This window comes from Muscardinus avellanarius (assembly GCF_963383645.1).
Source record: "Muscardinus avellanarius genome assembly, chromosome: 1".
Taxonomy (NCBI): Eukaryota; Metazoa; Chordata; class Mammalia; order Rodentia; family Gliridae; genus Muscardinus; species Muscardinus avellanarius.
The window spans coordinates 103,093,469-103,119,993 of NC_137786.1; the positions used below are offsets into that span (position 1 = coordinate 103,093,469).

General features: G+C 41.9%; 2 protein-coding genes across 3 annotated transcripts in view; both read left to right on the forward strand.

Moving 5' to 3' along the window:
• Positions 1-26,525, forward strand: part of LOC308274983 (protocadherin gamma-C4) — a gene marked incomplete at both ends in the record, with an annotated part of 798,148 nt that overhangs the window by 461,528 nt on the left and 310,095 nt on the right. The window lies entirely within an intron of this gene.
• LOC308270709 (uncharacterized protein) lies at positions 900-10,887 on the forward strand (the record flags this gene model as incomplete). Its single annotated transcript, XM_080706760.1, has 2 exons — positions 900-3,284; positions 8,500-10,887. 2 exons carry the CDS (start codon positions 900-902, stop codon positions 10,885-10,887), a joined length of 4,773 nt encoding a protein of 1,590 aa, XP_080562886.1.

Genomic DNA, 26,525 nt, shown 5'->3' on the forward strand with positions numbered 1-26,525 from the left:
TGAAAATAAAACAAATTAGAAGAATGTGCTACAGATTACATTTATAAACAATGTTGAGTGAAAGAAGAAAGACACAAAAGAAATACTTAAATGCATTTATTTGGCAGTTTTAAAATATCTATGATAATGGAAGTCAGGTTGGTATTATGTTTGGGGAGAGGGTAATAACCAGACAATGGGAGGAAGAGATTATTTAGACTTTGCTAGTTTTTTGTTTTTGTCTGGGTTTCAATAACAGGAGAAGATTCACTTTGTGAAAATTCAAGAAGTTGTACATTTATGAGTTGTGCCATTTTCTGAATGTAAGTCATGCTTCAAAAGTAAAATTAATTTTGTAAAATTTCAGAATTTTGTAGATAATAGTTACAGTAGTTACTTGAATATAATCAAATTATAATTGTAAAAAAAACTTTGTTCAAGAACTCAAAATAATTTTATGGAGGTTAAAATACAGTGTTATATTGTTCTAACAAGTATTCTTTCGATGAATTTTAAATCAGCAAACATTTATTTAGAACTTCAAAACCAAAGAGCTGGAGATACAATCAGGGATGCCTATGATTTAAAAGGATATCATATAGAGCAGGGTTAGAATTTGGAGTGAAATGAGAACTAGAATCTGCAATAGCACAGAAAGGACGCCTGGTGGCGATGCAGGCTAAGAATGTGAATCATGGGCTCTGCAGATAGCGCAACGCCATTACTCTAGGAATCAGAACTTTAAAAACTCCCTAAGAGGAAGCATTTTAGGTAAGATCTGGCAGAGATATCTTCAGAGAAGCCACCGATTTCAGTACACTTCAACGAGCTAGATTAGATTCAAGGTTATTTAGACAAGTCATCTCAGAGAATCTTGTGCCACGTTGAAGAGTCTGCACCTTCTGGACCAGGTCTGAACAATGGAGACAGCAATGGCAGAAACGCCACAGAAAAGGCAAGTTGTGTTTCTTGCTATCCTGTTGTGTGTGTGGGAGGCGGGCTCCGAGGCTATTAGGTATTCCATCGCAGAGGAAACAGAAGGCGGCTCCTTGGTGGCCAACCTGGCAAAAGACCTGGGGCTCAGGGTGGGGGAACTGGCCACTCGGGGCGCTCGAATCCATTACACAGGACACAGGCAGCTCTTGCAGCTGGATGTGAAGACCGGCAATGTGTTTTTGCATGAAAAACTAGACCGCGAGGGTCTCTGCGAAGCGACAGAACCCTGCCTGCTGCCTTTCCAACTGTTACTGGAAAACCCAGTGCAGATTGTTCAGGCCGATCTGCAAGTCACAGATATAAATGACCATTCTCCAGAGTTTCCAGAGAAAGAAATGTTCCTAAAAATCCAAGAGAGCGCTCATCCAGGGACAGTGTTTCCTTTGAAAACCGCTCAGGACTTTGACATAGGGAGCAACACCATTCACAGCTACACAGTCAGCCCCAACTCCAATTTTCACGTTGTTACTCACAGTCGAGGAAATGGTAGAAAATACCCAGAGCTGGTGCTGGACAAAGCTCTGGACCGGGAGGAGGAGCCCGAGCTCAGTTTAATCCTCACAGCTGTGGATGGTGGGGCCCCGCCCAGGTCTGGGACCACCACGGTGCGCATTGAAGTTGTGGACATCAATGATAACGCCCCGGAATTTTTGCAGTCGCTCTATGAGGTGCAGGTTCCCGAGAACAGCCCCCTCAACTCCTTAGTTATCGCTGTCACTGCGCGAGATTTAGATGCAGGAATGCATGGGACTGTGACCTACGCTCTGTTCCAAGGGGATGAGGTTACTCTACCATTTGTAATAGATCAAGTAACAGGTGAAATTCGTCTGAAAAGGGAATTGGATTTTGAGAAAACGCAACATTATGATCTGGAAATTGTAGCCACGGATGGTGGTGGTCTTTCAGGCAAATGTGCTGTGGCTATAGAGGTGGTGGATGTGAACGACAACGCCCCAGAAGTGTCCATGTCCATATTGTCTAGCTCTGTCCCAGAAAACTCCCCGGAGAGTGTAGTTGCTGCTTTCAGTGTATCCGATGCAGACTCCGGTGCCAATGGAGAGACAGTTTGCTCCATTCCGGATGATGTCCCCTTCCTCCTGAAGCCGACCTTCAAGAACTTCTACACGCTGGTGACCGCGGGCCCCCTGGACAGGGAGCGCCGCGCCGAGTACAACGTGACCATCGCCGTGTGGGACCTGGGCAGCCCCCGGCTGCACACGCAGCGCAGCGTCACGGTGCAGGTGTCCGACGTCAACGACAACGCCCCCGCCTTCAGCCACAGCGCCTACACGCTGCTGGTCCGCGAGAACAACAGCCCCGGCCTGCAGCTGGGCCGCGTGAGCGCCAGCGACGCGGACGCGGGCGCCAACGCCCAGCTCAGCTACTCGCTGCTGCCGGCCCGCGACCCGCGGCTGCCGCTCGCCGCGCTCGTGTCCATCGACGCCGACAGCGGGCGGCTGTTCGCGCTGCGCGCGCTCGACTACGAGGCCCTGCGCGCCTTCGAGTTCGGCGTGCGCGCCACCGACCGCGGCGCGCCCGCGCTGAGCAGCCAGGCGCGCGTGCGCGTGGAGGTGCTGGACGACAACGACCACGCGCCCTTCGTGCTGCACCCGCTGCAGAACGCGTCCGCGCCCTGCACCGAGCTGCTGCCGCGGGCGGCCGCGCCGGGCCAGCTGGTCAGCAAGGTGGTGGCGGTGGACGGCGACGCGGGCCAGAACGCCTGGCTGTCGTTCCGGCTGCTCAGGGCCACGGAGCCCGGGCTGTTCGGCGTGGGCGCGCACAGCGGCGAGGTGCGCACGGCGCGGCTGCTGAGCGAGCGCGACGCGGCCCGGCAGCGGCTGGTGGTGCTGGTGCAGGACCACGGCGCGCCCCCGCGCTCGGCCAGCGCCACGCTGCACGTGCTGCTGGTGGACGGCTTCTCGCAGCCCTACCTGCCGCGGCCCGAGGCGCCGGCGCCGGCGCGCGCGCAGGCCGCCGCGCTCACCGTGTCGCTGGCGGTGGCCTTGGCCGCGGTGTCGTCGCTCTTCCTGGCCGCGCTGCTGGCCTTGGCGGCGCTGCGGCTGTGCAGGCGGCGCGGCCCGGCCTGGCGGGGGCGCTGCGCGCTGCCCGAGGGCGCGTCCGCGGGCCCCCTGCTGGACGGCGTGGGCGGCGGCGCGGGGAGCCTGGCGCAGGGCGGCCGCTACCAGGTGCGCCTGGCGGGGGGCTCTGGGGCTGCTGACTTCAGCTTCCTCCAGCCAACCTTCCCCAGCCTCTTGGCTCAAGATGCTGGCAGAGATGTTAAGGAAAATCCCAACTGCAGCAATGGTGCTGTATTCAGTTAAGTGTTGCATTTAAGTCTCATTCATTTCGCCAAATGTGTCGCTGAATGATTTTCTTTAAGAAACCGTTGCTTTCTCACTATTCTTAGCACTATTCAGAACGTAGTCATGTTTCATATGGCACTGTTCCTTTTTGATATCAGTTACACTTAGCATTTTGAGTTATATAATGTATTTTCTCTATATTTGATCTTCTCTTGATACATTTTGTTTAACCTTTCCAGAACTATAAATTACTCAAGTAGTACAAAAACATTTACTTTGATGACTTTAAGTCAATTTTTAAATTAAATATTATAAAGCTCTAATGAAATCTTGAATTTCTTTATATTTGTGGCACTTGTCTTTAACATACAACTTTATCTCTTCAGTGCCAGAGTGTTTGAAATTCTTTGTTATCCTGGTTTTTTAGTTGGTTATCCTAACAGGCTAAGCCCACTCAGTAGCCATGAGTATAAACTCTCACATGCTTGTTTTTTTCAAGTTGTATATAAATTTGTACTTCATTAAAATATTAATACAGCAAAAGTGTGGCACATTTCTCGTGTCAACATCATATAAGCTTCAGATTATTTCAATTGTATGATACTTAACTCTCATTGGATTTCTTTAATATTGATTTAAAATTTTTGAATACCTAGGTGTAGTAGCACAAGCTTGTAATCCCAGTATTTGGGATATTAGGCCAGAAGGAATCCAGGATTCAGGCTAACCTCAGCCATTTATGGAGTCTCTCAGCAACTTATTGAGACCCTGTTTCAAATTAAAGATAAAATAGGACTGGGAGTGCATCTCAGAAGCAGAAGTCCCTGATTTTCATCCTCAGGACCAAATGAAAAAAAAAAAAAAAAACTTCTCAGCTGGGTGTTGTGGTGCAGGCTTGTAATCCCCATACTTGGGAGTGTGAGACAGGATGATTGCAAATTTGAGACAGCCTCAGCTACTTAGAGAGGCCCTCTGCAACTTAGTGAGACTCTGTTTCAAAATAAAGAATAAAAATTGGACTCACTCTATAGTTGATAAAATTTTAGAGAGTATCACATAGGGAGTTTATCTCAGACAGAATAAGAAAAATATTGAGAAGATATAATGTATTTGGTTTTCATATTCTTGCTAGAGAGTATTTCAGTGAGTGGGAAATAAACCCTTTTAAGTAACAAATATTAATTTTAAACTAAATTATCTTTTCACCAATGTAATAAAACCTAGAGCAGAGTCAGAAAGCTGGGCTTATGGATGAATTATGAAATATTATTTTAGTACTAGTTTCCTCTTACCTGTGGTTTTGCTTTCCAAATTTTCATCTATCCATGGTCAACCATGGTCCAAAAACATTATGTGGAGACTTATAGAAATAAAGAATTTTTCTGTCTTAAAAGAATCAAGAAAAAAGAGACAAAACCCAACTGCCATTATTAGAAGTAAAAATAAAATACATCACTACCAAACCTATAAACATTTTTTTTTTGCGGTACTTGGAATGGAAACCAAGGGCATTCTATCCTGAAATCTATACCCCAGCCCTACTTTTATTATTTATTTTGAAATAGGGTCTCACTGAGTTGCAAAGGGCCTCCCTATGTAGCTGCTGCTGTCCAATAACCTTGATCCTTCTGTCTCAGTCTCCCAAATGCTGGGATTACAAGTGTGTGCCACCACACTGGGCTTCAATTCAAATGTATATGAATATGTGAAAAAATACATCTGAAAATATTCTATACTATACAATTCTGACTAAATGACATTTTGGAAAAAGCAAAACTGTGGAGACAGCAAACAGATTTTTCCAGCGGTTGTGAGGGAGGGAGAAAGGGACAAACAGGTAGAGCATAGGAGATTTTTAGGGCAGAGAGACTACTCTGTATGATATTTTAAAGGTGGGTATATGACATCATAAATTTGTCAAAATCATAGAATGATAGCACCAAGAGTGAACCATAATTTAAAGTATGCACTTTGTGAAAAAGATATTGATGAGGGCTTAGCAATTGTAAGAAACGTACCACTCTGATGGGTATGTTGATAATAAGGGAGACTGTGCATGTTTGGGGACAGGGTATGTGAGAAATCTTTGTGCCTTCTATTCGTTTTTTTTCTGTAAACATAAAATTGCTCTTTAAAATATTCTATTTCTTAAAAAGTATGCTTTACCTCTCAGATAATGAAATGCATGATAAAACTATATTAAGAGACTATGGTACTACAATATAAGGAGAAAATTGAATACTAGAAGAGCTGTGGTCATCTTATGTATGAAAATTTTGACACTTTTGACATAATGAGGAATGGATTATCTTGTCAATATAAGGTACAAAGGCATTTTCAAAAAGATTTAACTCTAAGAGTGTTCATTTTAAACTTAATTTTAAGTTGATTATAGTTTAAAATGAGAAAATCATATTAATCTCTACATATATAAGAATATTTTGGATTATGTAAAGATTTAAATGGAATACAAAATGCTAAACAGAAACAAGAAATAGACATCAGAAGAAAATAAAGAACTTTTGTTGATCAAAGACAACATAATAGAATTAAATACAAGGCCCGGTGTGGCAAAAGATGTTTGTAATACATATATTTGAAGAAGGAGTTATATCAGAATATAGAAGATATTTCTACAGATGAAAAAGCAAACAGGCAAATGCCCCAAATGGAAAAAGACCCAAACCAGCACTTTACCAGAATATATCCTAATGGTCAATAGACATGTAAAAATGTGAATAACTTCATGAGTCACTAGGAAGATGATGACTAAATTACAATATTATATCATTACAGATTCAATGAAATGGTTAAAATTGTAAAGACAACATGAAATGTTGAAAGCATATGGCGCAACTGGAACTCTCATATTTTGTTAGTACAACTACTTTTTTTATAGTACTGGTGATGGAACCCAGGGGCATTTTACCTCCAAGTGACACCCCAGTCCTATTTTTTTAATTCTTTATTTTGAAACAGAATATCACTGAGTTGCAAAGGGCCTCACTAAATAGCTGAGGTTGGCTTTGAACCTGTGCAATCCTCCTGTCTCAGCCTCTCAAATTCTGGTTTTGCAAGTTTGAACAACCACACCTGGCTAGTACAAGTACTTTTTTTTTTTTTGGTGGTGGTGGTACTGGGGTTCCTGGAAGCCCTTCTACCTCTGGGCTACACTCCCAGACCTATTTTTACATTTTTTTATTTGGAAACAGGGTCTCCTAAGCCAGCGCGCGCGGCTGGCTTCGAACCTGCGCGATCCTCCTGTTTCTGCCTCCCAAGCGCGGGGATTACAAGCGTGCACCACCACGCCCGGCGTACAAGTACTTTTGAAAAATATTTCAGAAAATTGTGTAATCTGCCGGGCGTGGTGGCACACGGGAGGCGGAGACAGGAGGATCGCATTGGTTCGGAGCCAGCCTTGCTGGCTTAAGAGACCCTGTTTCCAAATAAAAAATATAAAATAAGTCTGGGAGTGTAGCCCGGAGATAGAAAGGCTTTCAGGAACCCCAGTACCACCAAAAGAAAGAAAGAAAGAAAGAAAGAAAGAAAGAAAGAAAGAAAGAAAGAAAGAAAGAGAGAAAGAGAGAAAGAGAGAAAGAGAGAAAGAGAGAAAGAGAGAAAGAGAGAGAGAGAGAAAGAAAGAGAGGAAGAAAGAAAGAGAGGAAGAAAGAAAGAAAATTGTGTAATCTAAATATTCTCACCTCAACACATAAAAATACAACTCCTATGAATCTAACATAAGTATGTTTATAGAGTCATTAAATGACATACAAGAAAGTTCATAATAAACCTCCTGAAAGCTAGGCATGGTGTTGCACACTTGTAATCTCAGTACTTGGAAGGCTGAGACAGAAAGATTGCAGGTTTGAGAACAGCCTCAGCAAATAGTGAGACTCTCGTTAACTTAGTGAGACCTTGGTTCAAAACAAAAATTATAGAGGGCTGGTGGTGTAGCTCAGAGTTTCAGTAACCCTGGATTCAATTCCCAGTGACAGACACAAACACACACAGTATTCAAAAATGATAACTGAAAATTTTCAGTGGTCAAAAACTGAAGAATGGGAGAATATATAAATGAATTATGGTACACAGCAGACCAATACAAACCAATGAAAATAAAACAAATTAGAAGAATGTGCTACAGATTACATTTATAAACAATGTTGAGAGAAAGAAGACAGACATAATAAAGAAATAATTTATAAATGCATTTATTTGGCAGTTTTAAGATATCAATGATAATGGAAGTCAGATTGGTATTATGTTTGGGGAGAGGGTAATAACCAGACTAAGGGAGGAAGAGATTCTTTAGACTTTGCTAGTTTTTTTGTTGTGGTCTGGGTTCCAATTACAGGAGAAGATTCACTTTGTAGAAATTCAAGAAGTTGTACATTTATGAGTTGTGCCATTTTCTGAATGTAAGTCATGCTTCAAAAGTAAAATTAATTTTGTAAAATTTCAGAATTTTGTAGATAATAGTTACAGTAGTTACTTGAATATAATCAAATTATAATCGTAAAAAACTTTGTTCAAGGACTCAAAATAATTTTATGGAGGTTAAAATACAGTGTTATATTGTTCTAACAAGTATTCTTTCGATGAATTTTTTTTTTTGGTGGTACTGGGGTTCCTGGAAGCCCTTCTACCTCCGGGCTACACTCCCAGACCTATTTTTACATTTTTATTTTTGGAAACAGGGTCTCCTAAGCCAGCGCGCGGGGCTGGCTTCGAACCTGCGCGATCCTCCTGTCTCCGCCTCCCAAGCGCGGGGATTACAAGCGTGCGCCACCACGCCCGGCACTTTCGATGAATTTTAAATCAGCAAACATTTATTTAGAACTTCAAAACCAAAGAGCTGGAGATACAATCAGGGATGCTTGTTATTTAATAGGATATCATATTGAGCAGGGTTAGAATTTGGAGTGAAATGAGAACTAGAATCTGCAATAGCACAGAAAGGACGCCTGGTGGCGATGCAGGCTAAGAATGTGAATCATGGGCTCTGCAGATTGCGCAACGCCATTACTCTAGGAATCAGAACTCTAAAAACTCCCTAAGAGAAGAAAGCATTTTAGGTAAGATCTAGGACAGACATCATCAGAGAAGCCACCGATTTCAGTATACTTCAACGAGCTAGATTAGATTCAAGGTTATTTAGACAAGTCATCTCAGAGAATCTTGTGCCACGTTGAAGAGTCTGCACCTTCTGGACCAGGTCTGAACAATGGAGACAGCAATGGCAGAAACGCCACAGAAAAGGCAAGTTGTGTTTCTTGCTATTCTGTTGTGTGTGTGGGAGGCGGGCTCCGAGGCTATTAAGTATTCCATCGCAGAGGAGACAGAAGGGGGATACTTGGTGGCCAACCTGGCAAAAGACCTGGGGCTCAGGGTGGGGGAACTGGCCACTCGGGGCGCTCGAATCCATTACACAGGACACAGGCAGCTCTTGCAGCTGGATTTGAAGACCGGCAATGTGTTTTTGCATGAGAAACTAGACCGGGAGGGTCTGTGCAGGGCTACAGAACCCTGCCTGCTGCCTTTCCAACTGCTACTAGAAAACCCGGTGCAGATTTTTCAGGCTGATCTGCAAGTCACAGATATAAATGACCATTCTCCGGAGTTTCCAGAGAAAGAAATGTTCCTAAAAATCCAAGAGAGCGCTCATCCAGGGACAGTGTTTCCTTTGAAAACCGCTCAGGACTTTGACATAGGGAGCAACACCATTCACAGCTACACAGTCAGCCCCAGCTCCAATTTTCACGTTGTTACTCTCAATGATGAAGACAGCAGAAAGTACCCAGAGCTGGTGCTGGACAAAGCTCTGGACCGGGAGGAGGAGCCCGAGCTCAGTTTAATCCTCACAGCTGTGGATGGTGGGGCCCCGCCCAGGTCTGGGACCACCACGGTGCGCATTGAAGTTGTGGACATCAATGATAACGCCCCGGAATTTTTGCAGTCGCTCTATGAGGTGCAGGTTCCCGAGAACAGCCCCCTCAACTCCTTAGTTATCGCTGTCACTGCGCGAGATTTAGATGCAGGAACGCATGGGACTGTGACCTACGCTCTGTTCCAAGGGGATGAGGTTACTCTACCATTTGTAATAGATCAAGTAACAGGTGAAATTCGTCTGAAAAGGGAATTGGATTTTGAGGCAAAGCAAAATTATAATCTGCAAGTTGCAGCCACGGATGGTGGTGGCCTTTCAGGCAAATGTGCTGTGGCTATAGAGGTGGTGGATGTGAACGACAACGCCCCAGAAGTGTCCATGTCCATATTGTCTAGCTCTGTCCCAGAAAACTCCCCGGAGAGTGTAGTTGCTGCTTTCAGTGTATCCGATGCAGACTCCGGTGCCAATGGAGAGACAGTTTGCTCCATTCCGGATGATGTCCCCTTCCTCCTGAAGCCGACCTTCAAGAACTTCTACACGCTGGTGACCGCGGGCCCCCTGGACAGGGAGCGCCGCGCCGAGTACAACGTGACCATCGCCGTGTGGGACCTGGGCAGCCCCCGGCTGCACACGCAGCGCAGCGTCACGGTGCAGGTGTCCGACGTCAACGACAACGCCCCCGCCTTCAGCCACAGCGCCTACACGCTGCTGGTCCGCGAGAACAACAGCCCCGGCCTGCAGCTGGGCCGCGTGAGCGCCAGCGACGCGGACGCGGGCGCCAACGCCCAGCTCAGCTACTCGCTGCTGCCGGCCCGCGACCCGCGGCTGCCGCTCGCCGCGCTCGTGTCCATCGACGCCGACAGCGGGCGGCTGTTCGCGCTGCGCGCGCTCGACTACGAGGCCCTGCGCGCCTTCGAGTTCGGCGTGCGCGCCACCGACCGCGGCGCGCCCGCGCTGAGCAGCCAGGCGCGCGTGCGCGTGGAGGTGCTGGACGACAACGACCACGCGCCCTTCGTGCTGCACCCGCTGCAGAACGCGTCCGCGCCCTGCACCGAGCTGCTGCCGCGGGCGGCCGCGCCGGGCCAGCTGGTCAGCAAGGTGGTGGCGGTGGACGGCGACGCGGGCCAGAACGCCTGGCTGTCGTTCCGGCTGCTCAGGGCCACGGAGCCCGGGCTGTTCGGCGTGGGCGCGCACAGCGGCGAGGTGCGCACGGCGCGGCTGCTGAGCGAGCGCGACGCGGCCCGGCAGCGGCTGGTGGTGCTGGTGCAGGACCACGGCGCGCCCCCGCGCTCGGCCAGCGCCACGCTGCACGTGCTGCTGGTGGACGGCTTCTCGCAGCCCTACCTGCCGCGGCCCGAGGCGCCGGCGCCGGCGCGCGCGCAGGCCGCCGCGCTCACCGTGTCGCTGGCGGTGGCCTTGGCCGCGGTGTCGTCGCTCTTCCTGGCCGCGCTGCTGGCCTTGGCGGCGCTGCGGCTGTGCAGGCGGCGCGGCCCGGCCTGGCGGGGGCGCTGCGCGCTGCCCGAGGGCGCGTCCGCGGGCCCCCTGCTGGACGGCGTGGGCGGCGGCGCGGGGAGCCTGGCGCAGGGCGGCCGCTACCAGGTGCGCCTGGCGGGGGGCTCTCAGAGTAAGGAGTTCAATTTTTTGAAACCTATCTTTCCCAATATTCTGGGCCAGGAATCTGGGGGGAAATCAGGGGATAGTTTAACCTGCCAGAATAATTAATATCGTCATTGAAACTTCTCCAGTGACTATATTAGTTTTGCCCCATTTGCTTTTCATCTACTTTTAAAACACAGTAGAGAAACCGGGCATGGTTGTGCACGCCTGTAATCCCAGCGCTTGGGAGGCTGAGACAGATGGATTGCACGGGTTCGAAGCCAGCAACTTAGTGAGACCTTGCTTCCAAATGAATCATAAATAGGGCTAGGGTGTAGCCTGGAGCTGTAATGCCTCTCTCTGTGTTCCATCCCCAGTACTGGAAAACAAAACAAAACAAACTCAGTAGTGTTGTTTAATTCCCACTGTGTTTAGTTATGTACTCTTTGTTTTGTTGGCTTGTTTGCTGTATTTTTCAATTATTTTGGTAGTAAATATTTTAAATCAGGAAATTCACATTTCTGATTAACTTTAATACTCATTTCTGAAGTGTAATATGAAAAGTATCTCCTAATAGTTAATTCTAATTTTAAAAGTACATTTCCCATTATACAACAGTACATAAAAATGTATGGTTTTTTAAATTTTATTGTTAAAATCTGAAAGATTTTTTACTTTTTATTATTTACCCAGTTTTTTCAGTTACTGTCTTTCTGTTTGCAATGTAATTAGTGCATTAATGTCTACTTTCTTCCAAGCACCCTGCTTATATTTATTTTCAATAGGCAGTAACATTAATAAATTCAAGCTTATTTCAATATCACATTTGCAATATTTAGATGTTCACTCTAAAATATGTATGTCATCTCATGAAAATGTATCTGTATTATCTATTCTTTCTCATCTAAATTGATGTAAAAAACCCCACCTATTTGTTCTTCCTTATCTCTAATTGAAGTTATGATCATGGTTAAAGAACTTCACCTGTTTACTGATATACAAATTGTGTTTATGATGGTTTTATAAGGCAAACAGATTTAAGGATCAAGTAATGCATTTCTTGTAAGTGTCCCTTGATAGGGCAGGATAATTATCGAGCAAGCTCCGAACAACAGTCCTCAAGGAGTTTGTTTACCTTTATATGATGACATTGATAGAGTTTGGAAAAATACATTATAGAATTAATGTTATTTAATTAAATTCATCAAAGGACATGTTGATGCAAAAACTGAATGATTTGGAGAAATGATGATGCTTCTCTACAAATATCCAGCCACATCCCCCCCCCTTTTTTTTCTTTTCTGCATTCTTGGAGATTGAACCCAAGGGCGTTCTACTTCCACTCTACATCCCCAAACCATTTTAGTTTTTATTTTGAAACAGGGTCTTACTAAGTTTCTGAAGCTGGCTTCAGAACTACAATGACCCTGTCTCAGTTTCCCAAGTACTAGGATTACAGGTGCCTCTATATCAGCCTCTCAAGTACTGGGAGTACATGCATGTGTTGTAGAGTGACTTCCAGCCACATTCTTTTAGAACAAAATTGTTTAATTCAATGAATTTTAATTACAATAAATTATAAATTTCACCTAACTATGCATATAGAAAAGGAATTTGTAAAAAGTCAGTCTTGAAAATAATATCTACAAATGTTCACACCTACCTCTCTAAAGAGTCACCAAATACATAGGAGTTAAAACATTTTTTACTTTACTTTTTTAATTTTGCAGTACTGGATATTGAACCCAAGGGATTCTATCTCTGAATTTTACATTCAGCCCTATTTTACTTTTATTTGAAAATATCATCTCACTAAATTGCAAGTGTTAGCTTTCAACCTGCAATCCTCCTGTCTTAGCCTCCCAAGTACTGGGATTATAGACACACACCACCATGCCCTAGTTCCTTTTTATTTTTGAAATATGGTCTCCTAAGTTATTGAGTCTGGCCTCAAACTTACTATCTCAGCTTAACAGTGTAAAATAGCAATTCAGTTAATATTTGAATAAATTAATAGAATCTGAAATTATATTAAGTAGAAAATTAACATGTTTAATTAAAAATGTTTGTTTTGTTTATGTCTGAATGCTCTTCAATTTACTTCCATTTAATTTGCCAATACATATAAAATATTATGCTAGTATCTGAAAAACTTGAAACTTCATTTCATTGACTAAATTTGCACCCTAATTATGTCTATTTAGTAGACAAAAGTGAAGGTTTCAGAAAATTTCTCATATATTAACAAAATAAAGATCAACTCTGAATGAAGTTGTGTTTATTTTAAATAGTTGTTTATTTTTAAAGTGTTACTTTATGTAACTAGGCCTTTTCTTTTTTGGATATCTTTTAAATATGAGTTGTTTATTTTAGCATCTCAGAAACATTTCATCTTTTAACTTCAGTGTTAGATTAAAATTGTTATTATACTTTTTGAAGTTAGCATTCTCTAAATAAACTTAAATAGATGCCCATTTGTTGATTTTATATAGTTCAGTTATAGCTACAAGCCAAAATGCTTGAAAAAATGTTTCAAATTTAGGAGGGTTTTGGATTTGGGATAGTTACACAGTACTTGCAGTTTGTGTCTCTAATCCCAAAACTTAAAATCTGAAATACCATGTGGTTCTAATAAAGTTCTAAATTTCAGAGTATTTCAGTTTTAGATTTTAGATTTTTGAATTAGGGATTCTCAACCTGTATTTGCATTCTCTTCTTTATTAAAGAACAAATGAGAGCCAATGGGAGCCAGGCATGTTTGTGCAAGCTTGTAATTCTAGTACTTGGAAGACTGAAATGCAGGATCGCATGTTCAAAGCCAACCTCAGCAACCTAGTGAAGCTCACAGCAAGTTAGTGAGACCCTGTTTGCAAATAAAATATAAAATAGGTCTGGGGACGTAGCCTTGAGGTAGAGAGCCCCTGGGTTCCATCCCCTGTACCACACACACACAAACACAGAGGAAAAAACACAAATGAACATATTTATGAATAAATATATATAAATGTTTTAGTGTACAAAAACTGCCCTACTTTCTGAGCCACCTCAGAATGTTATTGTAGTTTTGGAATTTAAGGGGAAATTATTTAACATATTTTCTTTCCCTTTGTATATAATTATATTCATTGGTGAATTAACAATTGAGCACTTTTTCTGTGCTCAGGCATCAAACCCTATTATATGTTGCAAATAGAAAAAATTAAACTTGAAGTTTAATACTAACCATGAAGCTTTTTTAAAAAAAATCAATTAAAAGCGCTATGGTCCCAACAACTGAACGTTATTCAGATGAGCTAAGGGAGAGCACTGAAAAAGTCGTAGTGATTCCATCCCACGATGTGTGGTAAATTGCAAAGAAAACTTATATCCTAGAGGGGAAATGCCAAAATAAAATCTTCATAAACAGTTTCCCCTCCTCTCCATTCCCTTGCAGTTTGAGTTTGCTACTGGGTTCCATCCCCAGTACCGCAAAAGGAAAAAACGGAAAGAAAAAGAAACAGCTCCTCCCCCCTTCCGGAAGCTGGAAGCTAATTACATTTCCAAAACAGCTTCTGTAGCCATACTTTTTTTTTCAGGGTTTTATGGCATAAGTTTTATAACAGTTTCAGTTAATTCAAAAAAGTCTAGCTGTCAGTTGGCTGCTTGGTTCGTACACGTAAGAAGTTGATGGATCCGCTCATTAAGCTTTTCCAGGGCAGACACTACCGGAAGTAGCCCCGCCTAGCTCTTCCAGTACCGTCAGTAAAATCAGTCCTACCCGGAAGTAGCCCCGGCTAGCTCTTCCAGTACCGTCAGTAAAATCAGTCCTACCCGGAGGAACCCAGGGTAGGCCGGCCGACTGTGGCGTACCTTAGGGTTCCCGCGCGTTGGACGGGTTTTCTCGCTTGATTATGTGATCTGGAAGGCACAGTCTCCGAAAGTACGTCGGCTACAACATATAGACATCTGTGCGAGAGTGGCAGCCTGTCTTCTCGATTATTACTAGTTGCTGCAAGCTTTGGAAAAAGAATAGAGGCCATTACTAATTTAATACATGCCAACAGTCTATTTTTTCTTTGTGTGTAGAGAAGACTCATTAAAAAAGGAAGGGAGGCAGGGAAGAGACCATGTCTGGATCCTAACGACTACATCTGATTTTCCTATGTAGAAAATTTACATGGCAAGAATCAACGTTCACCTTCTGGTCCCAAGTACTGTTACCACATGTAGGAAGTTTTGAACAAATTTGGTCCTCACCGAAAACCCGAGGGAGGGAGAGAGGGAGGGAGGGAGAGAGGAGAAAGAGGGAGAGGGAGAGAGGGAGAGAGAGGGAGAGAGAGGGAGAGAGAGGGAGAGAGAGAGAGAGAGAGAGAGAGAGAGAGAGAGAGAGAGAGGCGACAACGACTTCCAATTCAAGCACGGTGGTGCACGTCTGTAATCTCAGTGAGGAAGAGAAGTTCAGACAGGAGAATCGCAGATTCAAAGCCAACGAGTGGTAATTAACGGAGACTTTGCTTCAAAAATAAATAGATAGGCTCAGGGATGGTGCACTTCAGGTAGAACGCACTTGGGGTTAATACTCTGTAAAGAAAAAAAAAAGAAGAAGAAAAAGACTGGTCGGGTGTGGTGGAATTACAAACTTGTAATCCCAGCATTTGGGAGGCTGAGACAGGAGAGTTGCAGTTCGCAGATAGCCTCAGCTACTTAGTGAAGCCCTTGGCAATTCAGTGAGACCCTGTTTCCAAAAAAAAAAAAATGATAAAAGACTAAAAAAATAGGACTGGGGGTGTAGCTCGGAGGTAGAATGCCCCTGGGTTTCATCCCCAATACCTAAAAAAAAAAAAAAAAAAAAGCATTTATATGTTTGGAAAAATTTACTGGAATGTACATGCTCATTTTTCTGAATGGATTATTGATTACTCTCCTTTTTGCCTGTGTATTCCGACAGTTTGTTTAGAAAAGTTTTTCCTGGCCATTCTCACTAGAAAAAATAATCTCTTGACTTAAAAGTGGTTAGTAAACCGGGTGTGGTGGCCCATGCTTGTAATCCCAGTGCTTGAGAGGTGGAGACAGGAGGATTGCGCTGGAGACCTTGTTTCCAAATTTAAAAAGTATAAAAATAGGTCTGGGAGTGTAGCCCGGAAATAAAAGGGTTTCCAGGAACCCCAGTACCACCAAAAAAAGTGTTTAGTATTTCCAGTCTATTTAGGGAGAGATTTATGTCTTTTCCCCCAAACAAAAATAACACTGTGTGCTCACTTTACTGGGATAAGGATCTGACTGAAAGAGTTCACATCCAGAAATTGAATCTGGGCAAAATCCTACAGCCTTTATGCTGGAGAATGTAACAAAAAATAACCAGAATATTGTGTCCTTTTTTGGATCAGCATCCTGAAATTTACTACAGAAGTTTTACTACAGGCCGGGAGTGGTGGGGCAAGCTTTGTAATCCCAGCACTCAGGAGGTGGAGCCTAGAGGGTACAGCGGTTCCTGGACAGCCTCAGCTACTTAGGCCCTTTGCAACTCAGTGAGACCCTGTTTCAAAATAAAGAATGAAAAATAGGGCTAGGGGTGGAGCTTGGAGGTAGAATGCCCCTGGGTTCCATCCCCAATACTGCAAACATAAATAAATAAATAAATAAATAAATAAATAAATAAATAGGTACAATGCACCTGGGTTCCATCCCCAGTATTGAAAAAAAAAGTGGGTTTTTTGTGGTACTGGGGGTGGAACCCAGGGGCTTCCTACCTCTGGGCTATACGCCCAGACCTATTTTATATTTTATTTGGAAACAGGGTCTCACTAAGTTGCTGAGAGCCTCAGTAAGTAACTGAGGCTGACTTCAAACCTGTGTGATCCTCCTGTCTCAGCCTCCCAAGTGCAGGGATTACAAGCATGCTCCACCACACCTGGCTTTTAGAAGAAGTTTTACTACAGGCTATGGGCATCTCTTTGTCAAGTGCTGTCAAACAATAAATGAGGAGTTTAAGAACTAGGGTGAATGAAATGATCACAAATGCCCAGATATGTAACTCTGGAAATACTTCAACATTGTTTGATATTAAATTGGACATTATTGGGCACAGTGGCACATACCTGGGATTCCAACTTTTTGGGAGGCTGATAGTTTGAGGCTATCCTGGGAAACTTAATGAGAACTCATCTAAAAATAAAAAAATTTAAAGGTCTGAGGATGTAGCTCAGTGGCACAGCACTTCTGGGTTCAATCCTCAGTGCCCATCTTTTCTTAACAGGAAATTAAAAAAACACATAAAGTCATTGGACCAAGTTCTCTCTCTTCATGACTAGAACTTTTTTTTATCTGACTGATCCCAGAAAGTCTCCAATTTGGGGACTTCCAAGGAAGATAGTTTAAAGATATTTATGAGCATAATTTATTGAAAGAAATTGTCTCACACAACAATCCCAGCTCCAAATGTTACTGCTCAAATTGTCACTATTACTTTAAACTTTTGAATAATTTTCATTTTTTAAATTTTTTATTGGTGCATTGTAATCATACTTCTTAATGTGATAAAAGACTTGTGTAGACATACATGCACACATCACTGAATTAACCCTTACCAAATCCTCACCTCATTCCCTCCCCATCTCTCCTTCCCATGCTTGGTTTAGTAATTGAGTTTAATATGTTTGCTTAAGTACATCATGTGCTTTAAAGAGTTTCCCTCTTCCCCCCTCTCATCCTCTCAGGTCAAGTTATTTGCTCCTCTATAGGATCTCCTTCTTTATCTATAATTCCTCCTGTTACCCATTTCTCCCTAGCTTTCGCATATTAGTGAAAGTATCTGATTTCTTATTTTTTGTGACTGACTGATCTCACTTAGTATAACGTCCTCCAGTTCCATTCATTTCCCTGTAAATGATGTAATTATGTTTTTCTTTATGGATTAGTAAAATTACATGTGTACATATCCCATAGTTTTGCAGTCTATTCATCGGTTGTGGACATCTTGGTTGGTTCCATAGTTTGGCAATGGTGAATTGTGCAGCTGTGAACATAGATATGCATGGATTAGTTTGGTAGTTTGGTTTCCTTTCTTTTGGGTAGATACCCAGAAGTGGTATTGCTGGATCAAATGGTAAGTTCATTCCCATTCTTCTGAGTATTCTCCATACTGTTTTCCAAAGTGATTGCACTAATTTGTAATCTTACCAACAATGTTTTAGAGTTCCCACTTCTCCACATCCTCACTAGCATTTGTTGCTTGTGTTTTGAATGATTGCCATGCTGGTTGGAGTTAGGTGAAATCTCAGGGTAATTTTGATTTGCATCTCTCTGATTGCCAATGATGCTGAACATTTTTTCATGTATTTAATGGCCATTTGAGTTTCTTCTTTTGTGAAGTATCTATATAATTCACTTGCCCATTTTTTATTGGGTTGGTTTCTTAGTGCTGAGCTTCTTGAGTTCTCTCTATATTCTAGATATTAGTCCTCTATCTGAGGAGTAGGTGGCAAAAATCTTCTCCCATTCTGTTGGCTCTCAGTTGAGGTTCTTGACAGTTTCCTTTGCTCAACAGAAGCTCTTCAGTTTCATGCAATCCGATGTATTGATTCACATTTTAGTTTCTTGTGTCTTTGGGGTCTTGTTGAAAAAGTTTTTTATCTGTGCCTATGTGTTGCAATGTTGGACCAATACCCCTTTCAAGGAGCCTCGAGGCCTCAGATCTAATTTCGAAGTCTTTGATCCATCTTAAATTGACTCTTGTGCAGAAGAAAAAGGAGGATTTATTTCCATTTTTCTGCATATGGTTAACCAGTTTTGCCAACACCATTTGTTGAAGAGGTTATCTTTTTTTTCTGGGTATGTTTTTGGAAACTTTGTCAAAAATCAATTGGCTGTAAGTATGTGGATTTGTTTTTGAGTCTTCTATTCTGCTCCATTGGTCTATGTATCTGTTTTTGTGCCAGTACCATGCTGTTTTTTTTTAATTACAATGGCTTTATAGTATAGTTTAAAGTCAAGAATTGTGATTCCTCCTGCATGGGCAAATCATTTTTATATATTGTATGCTCCCCTGCACATTTTATTCTGATTTAAACACAACTGTTATAAATTCATATTTTATGGCTATAGAAAGTATACAAACCTGAAATATTTGTCACAAACTTAATAGCTCTATGCTAGTCCAAATTCTCTTACTTACAATAAGAAGAAACCCAATTCAAAGTAGCTCAAAGTAGCTCAGAATTTATTGAGAGGATACTGATATGAGTCATGTAATTTGATATGTTTGAAAATCAAGACTGATTGTGAGTAATGTCTTAAAATAATAGAAACAAGGACTTAAAAGAATCATTCTTTATAACCTGTCTGTTCTTTTTCTTTTTAAAATTTTTTATTGGTGCGTTATATTCATATATCATATCGGGGTAAAAACTTGTGAGTACATACATGTACATGACCTTGCTCCAGCCCTTTACCTTGAGTTTGTTCCGATCTTTACTTGTAAGGTGTGTTTCTTATAAGCAGCAGATGGATAGATTCTGGGTTTTAATCCATTTTGCCACTTTATGTCTTTTTTGGGGGGAGTTGAGCCATTTACATTCAATTTGATTATTGAGAGATAATTTTTAATTCCTTACATGTTAATATTTTATTTCTGTTTGAAATACTGTTTATTCTTCTTTGCTTAATTGTCTGCTGTATGGAAAATCTTGTTTCTCTGGTTCTGGCATGTATTACCAATTTCTTCTTTGTAGTTAATCCCCTTGAGTATTTTCTCTAGCGCTGGTTTTTTGTTTTTTTGTTTTTGTTTTTTTTTTTTTTGTGGTACTGGGGTTCCTGGAAGCCCTTCTACCTCCGGGCTACACTCCCAGACCTATTTTTACATTTTTATTTGGAAACAGGGTCTCCTAAGCCAGCGCGCGCAGCTGGCTTCGAACCTGCGCGATCCTCCTGTCTCTGCCTCCCAAGTGCAGGGATTACAAACGTGCGCCACCACGCCCGGCTCTAGCGCTGGTTTTGAAGACATAAATTCCTTCAGTTTCTTTTTGTCATGGAAACTTCTTATATCCCCATTTATTTTATAGATAGTTTTGCTGGGTAGAAAATTTTTGGCTGGAAATTGTTTTCTTTCAGAGTTTGGAGTATGTTACGCCAAGCCCTTCTGGCTTTCATAACTTGGTTTGGGAAGTCTGGAGTGATTCTAATTGGTTTGCCTCTAAATGTCACTTGGCCTTGTTTTTGTTGCCTTTAAGATTATTTGCTTAGCTTTCACATTGACCATTTTGACAATTATGTGCCGTGGGGAATCTCTTCTCTGATCCTGTCTAAAAGGAGTTCTATAAGTTTCCTCTACCTGTGTATTGACCTCTTGCTCTATGTTTGGAAAATTTTGTGCTATTACTTCCTTGAAGAGATTATTGATCCCTTTGGTTTCACCTTCTTTTCCCTCCTCTATTCCAAGTATTCTTAGCTTAGCTCTCTTAAAATGGGTGCATATTTCTTCAAGGTCAAATTCCTGCTATTGAAATTTTTTCTAAATTATAAAGTATGCATTCGTTTTTGGAGTGATCATCTTCTAGGAGCCAGATTATTTTCTCCATGTGGTCTAATCAATTGGTTATACTTTGAATGAGACCTTTACTTCAATGATTGTGTTTTTTATTTCTTTTAACCTCTCTCTCTCTAAATTCTTTTTGGAGGTCCTATATTAATTTTACAGTTATATTCCTGATTTGACCTTCTGGAGATCTCTGAATTTCTGTGTTATCGGGTTCTGATATTGTGAGGTTGTGGGTGTTCATTGCTCCATTGTTATTCATCTTTCCCATGATTTCAGAAGTTTGTGCCTTCTCTGGGTTCTTCCCTGGCTCACTACAACTTCACTTAGGGTTCCCTGGATCTCAAGTCTGTGGTAATCTCAGTCACCACTACTCCTTTCCTGGGTTGTATCGCAGTCTTAGACCCAGGGAGTTAATTGAGGCAACGTGAGTCCATGGGGGTGACAGGCTGGGTTTTTTCCCATGGGGAGCTGTGACTAGGGTGTGGTATCTCTGCCGCTGCTACTCCTTCACTGGATTGGACTAAAAATCTCAGACCAAGGGAGATTATCAATGCTGCACAAGTCCCTGGGAGTGCAGTGCTGGAATTTCTTCTTTAGGGGCCGCAATTTCACTTATGGTTGTTGAATGCACTGATCTGGAGCTGTCGTGGGCATGGTGAACTCGCTGCTGCCACTGACCATATGGTGCCACTGCCATGCCCTCGGCCATGAGGCTAGAGGTTTTTTTTTTTTTTTTCTGGTTTTGAACTCTGTTCTGAGTCCCTGGAGGACATGATAAGCTTGGCCACTGGGAGTTTTAAACATTCTTTGCACTGAAAAAACTGCTAAATTACACCTGAATGATCCACAGCTGCTCAATTCAGCTCCTTGTTTACCTTTCTTCTCTGGAGCCTGGTGCTATGAGGGAAGATGGCGCCGGCGCAGCATCTGCCGCCTCAGTGCAGACTGGTTTCTTTGCTTGTCTCTGGTTGTTCTAGTTTTTTTTTCCTCTGTCCCTTGTATTTACAGTTTTTATTTCTCTGCTGATAGTGTTTTCTGGCTATGAAAAGCACTGGTTTTGTGGCAATAGAGATCGAGTGTTAGCGGGACTCGTAAACACTGTGTTTGTCAGTCGCCATCTTCTTGTTCTTTTTCTTTCTATCTGCTGGTTTCATTCTTTTATTGGAGGCAAGCTTCATACACATGGGGACAGTGCCCTCTTATAATTCAAGAGTCTAAAAGCTATTTTTATTGCTGTTAACTAACTTATGCCTTTTGTAGACCCAAGTTCAGAAATGTTGGTGAACTTGTAAGAGCTTTAAGTTGTAGAAGGGAGTAGGAGGTGTGTGTTCATTTGTTCAATTATATGGCTTTTCCTATTTGTTTCACATGATTATAAAAGGAGTAGGAAATAGATGACATCTCCAGAATAAAAGGAGGCAAAATGTCTGCAGATGTGATGGGGTGTGTCTATACAGCGCCTAAGGAGATTCAGCCTGAGCGGCCTACGGCCTAAGGCAAAACTTTAAGTAAAGTGATTCAGCAAAAAATGGGCAAAGATGGCGCCTGGAGGAAGCTATGAAGGCGTGGTTTCCCCATTCATTATGGGTGGGGAGACTGAGCGGTTTTTCCCTTTCTACCTTTAAAGGAGCTTTCCGAACACATGAATGGCTCATGTACTGGCCTGGGATTGGCTGTAAACTACGTGCTAGTGATCTTTATCCCGGATAGGATAGGCTATTTCTCATGGAAATTCCCCTCGTGGCTTGGTACTATATAAAGGATGGCTTGGAGGGAGATAAATGAGATTTCGCTTGACTTGACTCCCGGCTCGTGGGTTTGTGTTCGAGTCGTCGGTACTCATCATCTCGCCAAGCCCCGTCAGCTGTTGGGCAGGATTCCTGACACAGTTTCTGACTGCAGTTCTAACTTTTATCAAATACGACCAGAGTTAATATGGTGTTTAAAATGTCTGGTGACGCCGCGTGTGGTGGCGCACGCTTGTAATCCCCGCGCTTGGGAGGCAGAGACAGGAGGATCGCGCAGGTTCGAAGCCAGCCGTGCTGGCGTAAGAGACCCTGTTTCAAAAATATAAAATAGGTCTGGGAGTGTAGCCCGGAGGAAGGAGGGCTTCCAGGAACCCCAGTACCACCAAAAAAAAAAATGTCTGGTGAATTTCAGCATATTCAGGAGTTGGTCCCACACTTAGTCTTCTTTATACCTGCTAATTATAGGCTGGAGAACAGCTTACAGTGTTTTCTCTGGGCTATAGTCAGTGACATTCAATCAATGGCAGGAGTACTCCCTGTCACTTGGAGACATTGGTGGCCAATTTCAAGATAATATTAATTTAAATACCAAATCAGAGAAGGAAATTTATCTGTTTTAGTCATTTTTTATGGTACTGGGGGTGGAACCCAGGGGCTTTTCTACCTCTGGGCTATACTCCCAGACCTATTTTATACATTATTTGGAAACAGAGTCTCACTAAATTGCTGAGAGCTTCACTAAGTAGCTGAGGCTGGCTTTGAACCTGTGTGATCTTGCTGTCTCAGCCTCTCAAGCACGGGGATTACAAGTGTGTACTACCACGCCTGGCTTGTTTTAGTCATTCTTTTTCTTCATTGTCCCTACAGTATCTGGCAGGCACAACTTGGAGGAAGAAACATTTATTGAGTCAGAGTTTTAGAGGTTTAGTCCATAGTTAGAGGGCTCCAAGGCAAAAATATCTGTGGTAAGATATTTCAGAGGAATGCCATTCAACTCCTGGTGGGAAAGCTGACAATTAGAAAGGAAAGATACAGTTATAAAACCACACATATCCCCAGTGATCTCTTATTTTACCTCCCAAACTGGCTGTATTGTTGAACAGATGCACTTCTCTGGGGAATATTTTATACGCAAACCATAACATTACCAGTTCTAAACAGCATATTTTGATGAATATTAACAATCTTCTTACCTATTAAAATGTTAGGCTGAAGCTGGGCGTGGTGGCGCACACTTGTAATCCCTGCTCTTGGAAGGTGGAGACAGGAGGATCGCACAGGTTCAAAGCCAGCCTCAGCTACTTAGTGAGGCTCTCAGCAACTTAGTGAGACCCTGTTTCCAAATAAAATATAAAATAGGTCTGGGAGTATAGCCCGGAGGTAGAAAGCCTCTGGGTTCCACCTCCAGTACCTCCAAAAAATAAATAAAATAAAATAAAATAAAATAAAATGTTAGGCTGAGAGATTAAAATGTGTTAGAACTACTTTTTTCTTATATAACTTTACAAATATTTTATTGGTAAAGTATAGAAAATTCTGTTGTATATATAAAAACAGGGGATTAAACCCAGGGTCATTCTACTTCTGAGCAATACCCTCAGCCTTTTTATTTTGAAATATAGTTAGCTGGAAATGGTGGTGCATGCCTAAATTTCTAGTACTTGGGAAGCTGAGACAGGAGGATTTCAGGTTATAGACAGCCTCATAAACTCTCAGCAACCTAACAAGACAAAAATAACGAAGGGCTGGGGTGTAGCTTAGAGGTTGAATACCTCTGGGTTCAATTCCAAAGACAAAGAACAAGAGATGGAGATTAAAGCCAACTCTAAAACATTAATATTTTGGGTTTTTTTAGATTGTTCTGGAACAACTTGAAGAGAGTATCATTTCCAGTTACTTATCAGAAAAGTCACAAAAATAAAAGGAAATCCATCATAGTACATGAATGACGGAGTCTCGAACCACATAAAAACTCCACAACTGCACTCAGAGTGCTTGTATATTTGTGTATCTGTGTGTATGTGTGTCTATCTGTATCCTGGTGGTTTAGTAGATGGTGAAGATGTTCTACATGCAGAGATGTAAACCAGAGTAAAATTGTTTTTTTTGTAACTTTTCCATACTACAATACTTGTCTTAATGCATGATTAAGTATAATATAGTTACCATTGATAACAGAGTATAGAGGATATTTTATTTGCAAACTATAGGATATTTTTGATTTGTGAATTTAATAATTCCAACATTATTGTACCTAGGATTATGGTGACCCTTTGGCCTTGAAGGAACAGTCTAGGAGAGGAAACTGTAACGTAGATATAATCTTTTTTTTTCCACTGAGATCAGGAAACACTAAAGTTGACAAAAAATCTAACAGGATCAGGATCAAGTTGATGTCAGTAAGACCAAAATGTGCAAGTGCAGCATGGTTCCTGTCTTTAGTTAAAAATTTGAAGCCAGGCATGGTGGCTCATGCTTATAATCCCAGCATTTGAGAGGCTGCGACTGGAGGATTGAAGTTTGTGGACAGCCTCACCTACTTAGTGAGGCCCATTGCAACTCAGTGAGACCCTGTTTCAAAATCAAGAATAAAAACAGGGCTAAGGGTGAAGCTCAGAGGCAGAATGCCCCTGAGTTCCATCCCCAGTACTGCAAAAAAAAATTTCTACTAAATATTTATCTTTACTACAAAGTTTATGAGTGATCCCTTAAAATTTGCCTCCAAGACATTTGCCTGAAACTTGTCCTAGTAACTGGTTGTTATAACTTGCAAGTTCAAATGGCTATCTCTGTGATTTTGATGGCATTTGCACATGGAATTTAAGCAGTGAAACCTGAAACAAGTTCTCTGATATTCTTAATATGGGACAGCAGGAGCAACAATGTCAAATACAAAGATATGCAGCAGAGCTAGTGAGCTGAGGTTCTGCAGGCTGGGAATGGAATTGCACCTGTGTGACCATGATTTTTACAGGTTCTTCATATGTTTTTCTTCCAGGTGACAGGCAGCAGCATGAAAACTTAGCTATTAAATTGTGTGATAATTTGTTGAGATATTTTTGCATGTGTTTCATCTGTATTGAATTTTGTATATCTATTTCACCAGAGCTATTGATGTACAGCTTTTTTGTAATGCCCTTGTCATGTTTTAGTATCAAGGTTCTACTGGTCTCATAAAATGAGTTGGAAATTATTTTCTCCTTTATTTAATGAATAAGTTTGTGTAAGGCATTTATTGCTTTTTCTTTATGGATTTGATAGAATTTACCACTGAAGATAACCATGGCTGTGTTTTTTTCTGTGTGGCAAGATTATGAATTGCAAACACAATTTCTCATATATGGTACAATTCCAAATTTGTGTTTTTCTTTCTTTCAGTCAGTAATGTGGTCTTAAAAGAACAAAATTTTCCATTTTATTTGCAATGTTAAATTTTTGGGCACTGAGAAATTTATAATTTTCCTTTGTCATCTTTTCAATGAATTAGGATCTACCAGGTATTGGTAATATGTTCTTTTCTCCTCTTGTCTTTATCAGTATTGGTGTGAGTGTATCTGTTTTATTAATTTTTTAAACAAAGCAAGCCTTGGTTTTGTTACTTTGCCTATTGCTTTCTATTTTATGTTTCATTGATTTCTGCTATTATATTGTACTTTCTTCTATCTTTGGAGGGTTTAGTTTTCTCCACTTTTAGCTTCTCTAAAAACTTAGATTGTTAGACAGATGTGGTGGCTTACACTTATAATCCCAGCACTTGGGAGGCTGAGACAGGAGGATCAAAGATACCCTCAGCTACTTAGTTAGGGTCTCAGCAATTTAGTGAGACCCTGTTTCCAAATAAAATATAAAAATAGGTCTCGGAGTGTAGCCCAGAGATAGAAATTCCCTGGATTCCATCCCCCCAGTACTACACACACACACACACACACACACACACACACACACGTAGATTGTTGACTCTAAATTCCCTTTTTTAGCCGGGTGTGGTGGCGCACGCTTGTAATCCCCGCGCTTGGGAGGCAGAGACAGGAGGATCACGCAGGTTCGAGTTCGAAGCTAGACGCGCGCGCTGGCTTAGGAGACCCTGTTTCCAAATAAAAAAATGTAAAAATAGGTCTGGGAGTGTAGCCCGGAGGTAGAAGGGCTTCCAGGAACCCCAGTACCACCAAAAAAAAATTCCCTTTTTTAATATAAAAAGGAATAAATAAATATATAAATAAAAGCTGAAATTTCTCTCTATATATTACTAAGCTCTATTTCATAAATTCTTCTGTTGTATTTTATTACTATTCAGTTTGAATTTATGTATAATTTCCCTGTTAGGATCTTTTTTGATCACTGGGTCAATTAGATCTGTATTATTTATTTTCCAAATCCCTGGAGTAATTACTTTGGCAGTCCAAATAACTCTGTTTTGGTCTGAGCACATGCTTTGTATAAATTCAATCCTTTGGAATTTACTTATTTATTTTATATAATTATTCTACATGAATTATCTTAGT